Source organism: Tuber melanosporum (assembly GCF_000151645.1).
Source record: "Tuber melanosporum whole genome shotgun sequence assembly, scaffold_125, strain Mel28".
NCBI classification, from domain to species: domain Eukaryota; kingdom Fungi; phylum Ascomycota; class Pezizomycetes; order Pezizales; family Tuberaceae; genus Tuber; species Tuber melanosporum.
In genome coordinates, this window is record NW_003298783.1 from 141,360 (window position 1) to 155,082 (window position 13,723).

At 38.3% G+C, this 13,723-nt stretch overlaps 1 protein-coding gene; it reads left to right on the plus strand.

Moving 5' to 3' along the window:
* Nucleotides 1-12,313: 12,313 nt before the first annotated feature.
* On the plus strand, nucleotides 12,314-13,647 carry GSTUM_00002113001 (uncharacterized protein; the record flags this gene model as incomplete). XM_002836031.2 has 5 exons in its annotated part: nucleotides 12,314-12,481; nucleotides 12,551-12,586; nucleotides 12,658-12,704; nucleotides 12,778-12,946; nucleotides 12,998-13,647. The coding sequence occupies exons 1-5, from the start codon at nucleotides 12,439-12,441 to the stop codon at nucleotides 13,645-13,647; spliced, it is 945 nt and encodes a 314-aa protein (XP_002836077.1). The 5' UTR covers nucleotides 12,314-12,438.
* Between the last annotated feature and the right edge of the window lie 76 nt (nucleotides 13,648-13,723).

The window sequence follows — 13,723 nt, forward strand, 5'->3', positions numbered from 1 at the left end:
AGATATAGTTGCATTACCCAAAGACAGCCATCGTAGTCAGAGTAGTAATGTTCTTTTTGTTTATAACTACCAAGAGGTCACTTAAAAGGACTGTAAAGATATCACAATAAAGATTTGTGGTTAAACAACTTAGTATTATTAAGATCTCTTGATGATGTCTGTAATGCTTGTAAGGTACTTCAATATTTATATCTGTTAGGAGTACAGGGTTCTGATACTTAGAAATCACCCTAAGTATGATAACTCTACTCAGAATCAAAATCTCTGGTCTCCAGCACCCCCCCTCCAGCCACCATTCAGGGCCAGCACATTATGATACATATATATCTCAGTTACATCTTGTATCTATAATACCACAAAATATAAGATGTAAGGATAATACCGTATATGTTGCCACTCTCAGTCTGACCTGATCTTATTCATGGAAGATATGAGAGGGGATCTTCAGCGAAGTGGAAGAAGTGGAGCAGAGTAAATCTGTTAACTATTCAGAGAGTTACAAGTGTTCAAGAGTGTAATATCTTAGGATGGGCGGTAAGTAACGGGACATTTTTGGATAAAGATATGGTATTGAATGTTGAAAAATCTCTATGAGGAACCATTACATTCACACTGACCTTACAATAGCTAGAAGAGCCAAGAACTATGAGAAACACTATCACAGAAGCCAATGGATTTCATCGAGTATTATAACTAGGTAAAGTAATGTGCCGTGGTTATGGGAATAATTCTTAATACTAAAACAGAGACTGAAATCCTATTCCCTCGAGTGATCAAGGGTTGCTGACCATAGGATTATCTGCCAATCTAATAGAATAACTACCTATGAATTAATAGGAAGTCATCTGGAAGATACTGTTAGTTGGATTTGAAGCTATGGAGGTTTAAAAGTCAATGACGTAGAAAGGTTGAATTTATGAATACATCAGCAGATACAATCTGCAGATGAAACCAATCAATTTATCGATAAGAGAGGCTATTGGGGCCAACACAGTTTGACTTGAGAATGAGGCCATAAGTCTAATAACTCTGAAGATTAGATATTATTATTGAAAACAGCATAGTTCCTAATTAGCAAAATAGTAACTACCAAAAAAGGTGTGGTTGTTTTCAGAGTATTCAGGTATTCATACCTTTGAAGAATACAGAATATTGCGAGTTATAACCAGAGAGGTACATAGTTTGTATCATAGATACAGTGCCCTGTCAGAAGTATTCATGATCTGAGACATATTTAATTGTAGTTGTACCAGTGAACTGTGGTCTGGAGTTGTTAACAGCTCTTACGTACATTCAAGTGTAAGATCAACTCTCTACTACTGCCTCTCAATGATCAACTGTCAATGATCAATAATATGCAATGTATATTTTAGAGTAAAATAATAATAAATAAGGCTAGCTAATACTTTGTAAAACCTCTCCTTGCTTCCAATACTACACCTACTCTATCGGGCATTGATTTCCACAACTTTTCAAAAAACTCCTCTGGAATTATCTCTCAAACCAATGGTAATCCTTGTGCAAGCCTCTTCAAAACAGCTTCTTTTCCTACTGGGGTATCTCTAATCCTTGGATGCTGCTAGGATAAGCACTTTTTAAGCTCAGCCCATATATGTTCAATAGGATTTAAATCAGGAGAGTAAGGGAGGCATTCTACTAATTCAATAGAATCTCTTTCAAATCATTTCATAATACTACAAGCCTTGTAAATAGAAGCATTGTCTTGCTGAAAAAGAATATCTTCAAGTTGCATACCAAAGGTAATTATTTAATGAATTACTGGAAAAAGATGTCTTCTTAAGAGTCTAATATACCTGCTCTTGTTGAGATTTTGGGTAATGGAAATAAAAGGACAGTTTGTCTTACCCCAAAAGCACCCCGATACCATAGGCGAAATACCCTTATCCTTTTCCCTTAAGCGAATATAGTCTACAAGCCACTGTTCCCCAGGTTTTCTGAAAACCCACAACTGTCTTAGATTCCTGAATTTCTCCATACTGCACTTATCACTCCAGCTAACTCTCTCATACTCCTCAGCTGTCCAATTCCTATAAGCTGCAATCGATCTTAGTCTCTTAGCTATATGGATAGCTTTGAGGTTGGGTCTTGACTTAGCTAGCCATTTCTTGATATTGGCATCTCTGAGTACATGAACTACTATAAATCTGTTAGAGAATCATGTTCTATCACTCAGGCTCAAATGGGTACCAATCTGTAGAAAGAAAAACACCCAGCACATATTTATTCCTGAAATCAGATCTAGTCATTTTCTGATTGAATTTGGTTGCACAGATGATTGAGCGATGCTGTCACTTGCTGAGAATGGGTGTGCGACTAGGAGGAGGAATATTGTTTAAGGTTAGATGCTTAGATGCCCAAGTAAGGAAGCTTTTAATAGTTAACAATAGCTGTACAATAATTTAAGCAATCAGAGCAATATTTCAGAGGCAGTAGAAAAATCTGATGAAGATGCCTTTTTCTACAGTAGTCATTTCAGTTTGAGTGGTTTTTGGGTTTCACTTTTTTGGCTTTGATTTAGATCCGGATCAGTTAACCATTGGAAATTGAGAGGAAATTAAAATTAATGAATTATTTGAATGGAGGATCATGGGATTCTGGTGTAAATATTGTATAAGACAGGAATAATATGGTTGTGCAATCAGCCAGGTGTCATTTGATAATGCGGTATTTTTAGTGAGGTTACTTAGTAAGACAATTATGAATACTAGTGACAAGGCACTGTTAATGTAGTCTATGAATACTCAAATGCAAAATATTAATATCAAAGTACCTTCTAAGCTTTCAAACATTATCAAGAAATAGAGAAGAGACCTTAATAATATATTATAGTTCTTACAATTCTATTCAACTTTACCGACTCCACCTTACTGCAAGTAGTTATAAACGAAACGATTGTAGTGCAATCTTTCCTAGAAAATCTTCATCTACAAAAATGAATCTTGATTGGCCTAGATAACTCTGAGTCTATACAGGTTGTCACTACCTCCCAATATCGTACATCTGAGTATTCACAAACTACTTCGATTTCTTTTACAATTTAGTTTCTTGTTTTACCTCAACATGCCAGAGTCCTTAGTCTTGATAAGTGTAAACACTATTTAGTCCTGAATTCTTTCATAATATCTTTATTCTCTACAGCAATAAATTCTTTACCATTTGAAGATGGACTTTTAACTTCTCATTGACAGTCTCTAATTTATAGAGACAAATAGATGTCTTTCTGAAACCTTAATATAATTGACTATTATTCTAGCAGTCTCTTCCAAATATACAAAGTGGCTAGCTTATACATCAGGGACCTATATATAATGCAGGATTAGTTGACAGCGTCCCAACACTTAATGTCTACTACATATTAGGTTCTCTGAGTCTGAGAATCTTTGTTTCAGTCTGCTGGGCCTCCAAACGAGTCATCACTTGAGGGATTCTGTTTCCAAGACTAAACAACTTAGAGTCTCCTTCAGATCAATATTAGTGCCACTTCAATCTCCTATGACCTATGGGGTTGTTAGGTGGAGACAACCTGATCAACTTCAGAGTTGTCTAGGCAAATCATAATTCATTTCTGTAGACAGAGATTGTCTAGGAACACTCGGACTTCACTCGTTTCATTTACGACTACTAAGAGCGAAGTAAAATAGGTAAAGAAGAATAGAATTGTAAAGACAATATTATATTGTTAAGGTCTCTGCTCTATTGCTTGATAATATCTGAAGATTAGGAGGCACTGTGATTATTATATTCTGTGGCTAAGTATTCGCGAACTACATCTATTTATTATATAACTATGTACCTCTCTGATTATAACTCGCAATGTTGGGTATTCTTAAAAGGTGCAAACAGTTAAAGACCGTGAAAATCACAACACCCGCTTTGACAATTACGATTTAATTAACTAGGAACTATATTGTTTCCAATAGTAATTATTTCATCATTAGAGTCTTTAAACCTATGGCATAGTTCTTAAGTAGAACTGAGTTGGTATGGATTGTTTCCATTATTGATGAAATTATCAATTTCATCTGCTGATTGTATCTGTCAAGGTAGTCATAATCGTAACCTTTCTAGGTCACCTGACTTCAAATCTTCATAACTTCTTACCCAACCTATAGATATCTTCCAGAAAATTTTCTACCAATTTGCAGGAAGCTATTCTATCAGATTAACAAATAATCCCTCTGTGGACAGTTCATGGTTGCTCAGGATAACAGGATTTCAATCGCTGTTGTACTATTGGGAGTCATTCCCCCAGCTATAATGTGGTCCAAAACCTAGTTGTAACACTTCGTGAAGTCCATTGGCTTCCACGGTATTGTTTCTCGGAGTTCTATACTCTTCTAGTTATTGTAGGGTAGATGTGAATATATTGATCTCTCGTGGCAATCTTTTATCATTCAATACTATCTCTTCATACCTAAACGTCCTGTTACCTATAGCTTATACCAAAGATGTTACATAATTAAAGCCTAGTCACCTTCTGAGTAGTCGATGGATTCACCCTGTTCCACTTCCCAGATATAGCCAATCATCTCTTTTCATATAATCTCCGAAGAGGATCTGGTCAAATGCACGGTAGTGATGTATATGGTATTATTCTAACACCTTCCATTTTGTAACATGATAGTTGCAAGAAGCAACTGAGATTAATATATATGATAATGTGGGTGCCCCACTAGGTGGCTGGCGGGGCATGTTGGAGATTAGGGATTCTGATTCCAAGTGGGACTATCCTACTTAGGGTGATTCTTATATATTGGATCCTGGTATTCCTAATAGGGACACCATAGGAGTAGTTGCAGCTTATTGAACTGAAAAGATCCCATTACTTTCAGCCTGTAATCAGGATACCTACATTGCAAGCCTAGTAACATAATGCACTTCTAATTGATCTCCTATATTCCACTTCCCAGAGGTACCTACAGGTATCCTCTCATATATCCTGTGAAAGTCTTTTGGTTTGGCTGACAGCAGTGATATATATGGTATTATGAAGTGAGTTTTATGGAATTGACATTATGGTAATAGAATGTAACTGTTAGAAATCTGGATAGTATGGATATGCAGGCCTCATACGGAGACTGGAGGGCAGTATTGACAACTCCACTGAATGAGAGTCTGTGTCCAGTTATCCTAGCGAGGAGTCTGTATACTACCATACACCTAGCATCAGGATGCTACTAAGAAATAGTCTATTAGTCAGAAAAGTATTTTACCTACCAATAGTATTGGTAATGGCTGCAATTATTTTAGTTTAGAGAACAATTAAAAGATTAGATAATTGTTACTCCCTGAGGAATATAAAAGTAAGGCAGTACTTAGTATTACCGAATTAGAACAAATTATAATATTGAAGACTGGAGTGTTAAAAGAGAAGAGAAAAAGCAATCATTTCATCTTAATATATTAGCTGCTAAGAGGAGAGAATAAAATATTACATTTATTGTCCATAGTAAACAACCTGTCATTTAGCTTATTTTGTTTGTTTTTCTTTTTTATTTTTCATCAAATCTTATTCTTTTTTATGTTTCTTCTTTTGAAATTTGCATAGTTGTTCTAATTAGATAGTATGCCAAGTAGTTAAATTATAAAAATAAAGTTATATATATTAGTTAACTACTTCTCCTCTGGGATTTCTGCAGCCATCAAGAAAGTTCCTGACTATGATCAAAACTTAAAAACTCTCTCCTCAGCTCTCTCTTTTTCTTGTTTTTCTATAACATCCTTAGACTAAACTATATATTCAAATTATACAATTAATTACTTTATACATAATAAGAACCTGGTATAGTCTTGTAAATAATTTTTATTTTTTCTAAAGTACTTTACTCTATAGCTATAGTACTCTTACCTTCATGAACTATTGTTCTGCCAAGCCATGTGCCAAGCCTTCAAGGTAAAATCTCAGAGCCTGAAGATTCTGGAATAGACTTAGCTAATTTTATATACTACTTGTACCAAGATTGTGGCTTGCCGCAACAGCCTCTGGCTGCCTGCTCGCTCGCCACTATTGGCACTACTCCTGAGTACCTAACAGCGTAATATATATTTGTAGCTCAATACAAGTTTGCAGCTCAATCTCGTTGTAATGATCAATATAGATTTCTGGCTTCATACAATGTCATTGTAGCTCTAGTTAGCTTCCAAGTATAATATTGTATGCAAATTCTAATATTTATCATAGTTTACATTTTATTCAACCCATGCAACCTAGCCTGTTGCTTTATACCAAAAACTCTTATTTGTAATATCTTTTTTTTGTAGGCTCAAACTATGTGTCTTTCTTTTGTACTTTCCCTTATTTCGATAAGAACAAGCTTACATTGTGTCTTATTATCATGTTTCTTGGTATTCTGAGCTCTTCTCACCTACAGTTCAGCTTTTGCTACCCCTACATCCTCTCTTCTCTTAACCTTTTCTCTAGCCTCAGAAGCATAAAGCATTCCTCGCTATTGAATTTGTTTATGATTCTGTGCCCTTTGTTCTGTGTTTCTGAATTGAATAAGTTGTATCCATGAATTCAATTTTATCTAAATTGTTTTATCTTGTACGAGTTGCTGCCTTCACTGTCTCAGTATTGTAATACTTGTAGTGCAGGAACACAACCACATCCAATATCGGCAGCAAATAACTTGAATGTGGAGGTAAACAAAAGACAACAATTTTATAATTGTCACAGTAGTCTAGAAACTTTTTTGTACAATATAAGCTTAATTTATCTAATAGTAGAAGTGGATGGGTACCAACAGAGTGATAGGATAAAAACTTATCAAAGTGGAAAAGGCAGTTCAGGGTTAAATCATCATTACTATAGCCAGTCTCTGATATGCCTACCAAGTAATTGTTGTAGATACTTATTGCTGTATACCTGGGTCCCTGATGCATAATACCAGGAAATATTATCATCAGAGGTAGTGCAACTCCATCACTATTTATCATTTTACAAACTGTAAGGAATTCTCAATTTGCAGAACTTGATAGGTCAGACTGCCATGTTGAGTCTTAAGTAATGAGCTATTGATTATATCCAATGTTATTACAAAATTCAGTCTCATCAAAGCTGTAGAAATTTCCAGGATAAATAATTATCACAAACTGACTCATATTTCTCAAACCAGGCTCTAATATCATCAGACTGGCAAGTTGTAACGATCCCGCTCTGGATAGTTAGTGCTTGGCGATGGGGAACGATACTTCTCTTCCTGTTTTCTTCTTCCTTTGTCTTATGATAGCTCTAGGCCTCTGCCTACATTAACGATAGTACAAGATCCTTGTCTTCTACCGGGAACGCCTATCATAAGCCTTCTCTAACTCTGCTTCGTAAAGTGCCTTCCTTGGCATAACGATAACGTTGCAATAAGGATAAAGATTGTAAAGGTATTTTATATTCGTTAAAGTAATAAGTAGGAAAAGTACTTAGAACAAAGCATGAAGAACCTATCTTCCTCGGCCGCATGGGCCTCCTTATATAGTGTCCTTCCCGCCTTTAATCATGTGACCTAAAGTGGTCACATGTGCGAAACCAAATCATAACAAACTAGTCATATGGCCAAAATGATCACATGCTCAAAACCCATGACCTCATAGCGAGGTCATGTGCAAAAACTCATAAACCAATCATAATGCAATAAACAAGTCATATGACTCGACTGAGTCATATGCACGAAACCCATGACCTCATAATGAGGTCATGTGCGAGACATAAATCATATGCCCAAGGCTTACCTGCAAGGCACACTCGCAAGGCATACTCGTCAGGCGCATGTTCCATGACTTATACTTGAACCATGTGCGAAAGCATCACAAATCCCATACATAACAAATCATATAACCCGAATAGGTCATATGCGTGAAACAATAACATACCCGTGACTTATAACCATGTGTCACGTGAAAACCTTTTTCGTGCTAAGCCACGTTCGTGATATAAGTATTGTTTCTAATTAATATCAATAGTTTGCTTCTGTTTGATAAAATACTTAGGATGACGATAGAGGAAGTGATGTGTCCAATGCTCACTAACAAATGGTGCTGCTTTTAGTCTAATATGTGCTTCTTGGAGGATAGCATTAGCACATTCTGCCACCATCTGAATACGTGTACCAGCACCAACATAATTAAGGTAATTAAGATATTAGCAGAGGACAACTACTTGATCTGCAGAAAGCTTTTGATTGGCAGCTCATCTGATCACACTTGCCTTAACTTACGTGCTTGCTATCTTACTCAGAAACATATTTCTGGTATTTCAAATTTGCATGTAGCTATAGTAATATTGTGATAATATTGCTCTAATGCATGAAGGTGGGCTATTGCTGCCTGAATGTAGACCTCAACATCTGGATAAGGCTCAACATACTGACTGGGAAGAATGAAGAATTGTGTTGGTGGCCGACTAGCTTGTAGCTAGTATCAGGTTGCTGTTTGTGGATGATATCAATTCTTACAAGACTATGAAGTTATTTTAAATTACTTATCATATTCTGATTTAGAGTACTATGAAATAATATGTAGTATTATACAATTGTATTTAGAGCCATGGAATAGTATTTAGAGCGATAAAATTGTGTGAATCAAGAAATCTATATTCAACATTAGAGACTTTGCGATTGACACATCCAGAGTCTTTTCGCATGTCTTGGCCTGCATATGCCAAGACTAGTTGCATCTAGATCTTGATTTGACTCCGGCAGTGGAGCAAATTCAACAAATTTGACCTTCACGACTCTGATCACGCAGAGTTCTACCAATTCTACTTTATTTTATTTCTCACTTTTGATTTTGAAATCCTCTAAGCAGTTGCAATAAGTGACCTGAACCTTGGACTCTTTGAATTTTAGTTGGGTCTCCTACAGCTTAGACTTTATCAGCATGTATCTCTATGTATGAATGCAAGGTAGAGAGGGCAGGAGCAGGAGGGGGGACAAATTCATTTAGATGAACTAGAGTCTGAAGCCTGGAAAACGTATTTTAGGTAGGATTCAGAAATGTAGATAGAGGGTAATAGTTAATTATTTTACAAATAGGTTTCAAAAGAAGAAATTGAGAGGATAGTGAACTGGTTAGGTATTCCAGAGTGGTATATTGTGATAACAAAATTTATGAGCTGGATGGAGTAGCATTTTGTATACTACTTGTACGACTTTCTTGGCCAAACCATTTGTCTGACCTTTACCTTGAGTTTGGTTGAAAACCAGAGTGAGTGTCACGTATTACGAATACCCTCTGCCGATATATTTCTGACTGTTGGAAGGATTCTCTCTCCTTTGATCCTGAATGGCTCATCTCTGATTACTTAGCAATATATACTGTTACTATAAGGGAAAGAAACGCACCCTTGCAGAGCTGTTGGGAATTTGTGGATGGTACACTAAGGCCTATTGCGCAGCCAATTTATAGCCAGGAGGCTGTGTATAATGGATGGAAGCAAATTCATTGCTTGAAGTATTAAGTAATTATTGCCCCCGATGGGATTATTGCCCATTTATATGGGCCAGTGGAGGGACACGTTCATGATTCTACAGTTTGGCATGAGAGTAGGATGGGTGAGATATTGGATGCTTATGCTTATGCCCCTGATGGAACTCCACTTCAAGTATATGGAGATCTAGCTTATAGCATTAATAAGCATTTGATATCTCCCTTTGGTGGGGCATTACTTACAGAGTATCAAAGAAAGTGGAATAAGTCTATATCTAAGGTCAGAATAGTGGTAGAATGGTGTTTTAAGGAAGTACTACAACTGTTTACTTCTTTAAATTTTACTTGTACTCAGAGGTTATTAGTTTCTCCTATTGGATTACAGTATTTTGTTGCAGTTCTTCTTTATAATGCTCATGTATGCTTGCATAACCCCCAAATTCCTCAATACTTTGCTCAGAATAATTATTTGAACTTACCTTTTCCACTTGATGAATCTCAGGCAAAATATCTGCCTATATTATTGAAACTGCTAAGCTTGGAAGAATTTTTTCATTTTGAGCGTTAAGCAAGTAATATATTTCTTTTTATTTGTTTCTTATAAAACTATCTACTGTTCTCATATCGAAGTCTACTGCGACCTTGTAGACAGGCCTAGGAGCTCTCAAGAACACATATAACGATAGATGTGAAAGCATATCAAACAGCTAACTGTGTTTATCAGTCATCCCGCAGACAGGTATCTTCCGCACAATGTTCTATTGGTGATGGTTGGTTGATACCCACTTGTATTGATTGATTTGTTTCTCTCTCCTTTGAATTACCTTTTATCGCTAATAAATATAGGCTTGATGGACTTAATAAACCAGTAGGATGTCAACTCCTACCGGCCAGATAAGGATGATGGAATACCACTTGGATATACTGCTATCAAAGGACAGGAACAGGATATGAAGCTACTACTTCACTAGTAGGATGTCAACCCCAATCACCTGGATGAGAATAATTGAACACTACTCAAATATTCTGCTTTCAATTAACAGGAATGGGTTATGAAGCCATAGCTTGACCGCAATAATATTGACTCCAATTATTGGAATATAGATGATCAAACACCACTAGGATGTTCCAGTTTCAACAAACACAAACAAGTTGTAAAGCTACTACTTAACTAAGAGGATCCAAAAAGTGAAAGACCATGTGAATATGCCGCTTTTAAGAGACATGAAGGAGTTGTGAAGTTACTACTTGACTTAGAAGATGTCAATTCTTATCATCCGAATAAGTATGATGAAACACTATATGGATGAGCTGCTTTGAATGGATACTAAGGGATTGTAAAGCTACTCCTTGGCTGGAAAGATGTCGACTACAATCATTCGAATATCGATGATCAAATACCACTCGACTGGGCTCTAGTCAGTAGATATTTAGGCATGGTCAAACTTCTGTACACATACAGATCAGAGAATCTAATAGCGGAGAGTCTGAACAAGATTCCTGAATATATATTGGAAATATACATAGGAGCAATGATACTATTTCAAAAATGATTTTAGAAAAACAAAAAAAAGTTCAATGTAACTTATTGATGTGATGAAATATGAGATTGCAAAAGCATTTGGATCGATTCATTTGTCTACTGATTGCTTTCAATCAATAAATCCATTTTCCTTCCTAAGTCTTGCTGTACCTGAATATTTTCTTGCTCCCATTTATCTCATTCCTCTATCCTCTTCCTCAAGTCCACTGCCTTCTCATGTAACTCTTCCACTGCACCTGCAACTTCCATTGTAAAATGGTTTTTCTCTCGCTTTTGCCTCTTTGGTAGTGGAATGGAGTGATCACTTACGCTATCACTTATACCATCTGACCACCTTCTCTCCTTTGACATGTCTAATGTTTTCCTTAAAACAAGACCTTCCAAAGAGGTTTGTCGAACCTTCTTTCCCTCCTCTATCTTCTTTGCCATTTTGACTCTTGCTATTTTCTTCATATCACTATTGTTTGATAAAGACTAATATTGGAGCGAAATGTCATCGAGTCATTTAATATGATAGGCTACTTCTTCGTTGGTTCCTGTCTTTTGCTTTGAACGTATTTCTGCTTCCTATTTTATGAATTTAATTAGATGTATTTTTTTTTTACAAAATATTATATAATATTTACTAACCTTATGCCAGGCGACTTGTTTGTTCATACGGTCCTTGCAGGAGAACAACGAACGGCTTATCCCAGAATGAGTAAGGTTTTTGGAAACCCCCTCCCAACAGTCCTCCTTTCTTCCAACCTGAGTGAGGATAGGGTTGTCAGCTTGGACTTGACCAGCCAGTGCCTGATGCTCCCATGGCTGCCATGCAGCCCCTCACTTTCGCTTGTCTTAAGGTGGAGTAGATTCCTTTTCTGGCCGGCAGCTATTCTGACTGCTATAGCTAGCTGAATCATATAGAGACTCAGGGGGTAGGGTTGGACAAAAGGAATTTGAAAGAGAGGCCTGGCATATGTGATTCAAATTCATTGTGAATTGTCTTGTTGTTAGAATTAGTTTGTGTGTCGCCTCATTTCAACTTTTCTATCCTATTTCTTATTCTTACATCATCATCCCTCTAGTTCCATCCACCGCAAAGTCAACTCTCCATCTAGCTCCAAAAACCTGATTCTTGGCATACAGGGTTCCTGGATACATCTACTGCAAAGTCTCTATTATAATGAGATTGAGCCACAGACTTGTGTTGAGCTGTCGGGCACGCCTCCTGAGTGCCCATGGTCGCAAGCGAGCGAGCAGCCAGGGGCTGTGGCGGCTAGCCACAACCTTGGCACGAGTACCGAGGCCTCTCGCAAATTCTATTTTGTTACTCCGAGCTCGTGATGGCTGCTATCACTTATTCACGAAACCCCATTCTTCTCTCTACGAGTACTTTCCACAAACGTGTCAAACTTCTCCCTCTTCGTCATAGATCATCGCTCACATTGTATTTTTCCATTGATCACTCTACAGCTATGCCATTCCAGACAACTCTTACTGAGGCTTTAGGCATTGCCAGTATGCTTCATTCCCCCTTCATCGCTCCGTTCAAACCCTCCCGCAATCTGATCTAACTCCCTCCTGTAGTCCCTGTTGTTCAAGGTGGAATGCAATGGGTTGGTTGTAAGTAACATCCATACTTCGTACTGTACGATAGAGGTGCACCCCTGACCACCTCTCGTCGTGGAATCTAGACGCCGAACTTGCCTCAGCTGTTTCCAACGCCGGGGGTCTTGGAATAGTACGTTGACTGATCGCTTCTCAACTGGCTGCCTGCTTGTCTGACGAACAGCGTGCTGATCAGAACTACTCAGATCACAGCCCTCACCCAACCCAGTCCGGCAGATCTCCGTAAGGAGATCCAACGCTGCAAGATGATGACGTCGAAGCCCTTCGCCGTTAACATCACCCTCCTGCCGGCTATTGTGCCCCCGGACTACGACGCCTACGCGCAGGTCGTGATCGACGAGGGTGTCAGGATTGGTGGGGCATCTCCCGGTCCCACACCGCCGCCTCAAAACTAATGAAGCGCAGTTGAAACTGCGGGCAACTCCCCCGGTCCCATAATCAAGAAGCTCAAAGACGCAAACATAATAATCCTCCACAAGTGCACCACCATCCGACACGCCCTTTCCGCGCAGAAGCTCCGTGTGGACTTCTTGTCTATCGACGGTTTTGAGTGCGCTGGCCACATTGGTGAGCACGACATCACGAATTTTGTTCTCCTTCGACGTGCGGCCCAGTCACTGACCACACCATTCATTGCATCTGGAGGATTCGGTGATGGGGAAGGATTGGCTGGTGCTCTAGCTCTTGGTGCTTGCGGAATCAATATGGGAACTAGGTTCATGTGCACTGCTGAAGCTCCCATTCACGAGAACGTCAAGCAGGCTATTGTTGCAGCTACGGAGGGCGATACTGAGTTGTTGCTGAGGAGGTGGAGAAACACTAGCCGGCTGTTCAAGAACAAGGTTGCCATTGAGGCGAAGAAGGTCGAGAAAGAGAGCGTCACGGGGAAATTTGAGGAGATTGCGCCATATGTTAGTGGGAAGCGTGGGAGGAACGTGTTTATTACTGGTGATATTGACGAGGGGGTATTTTCTTTCTTTTCTCCTCTTCTCTCCAATTCGGCTGTTCTTGGCTCCTATTCCCACAATGGGTGCTCATATAGGGTAAATGGATAGGTCTGGACTGCTGGTCCCGTCATGGGTATCCCTGTTACTAGTCTAGGATGGAATACCGTACGGTGCTTGTGGGTCA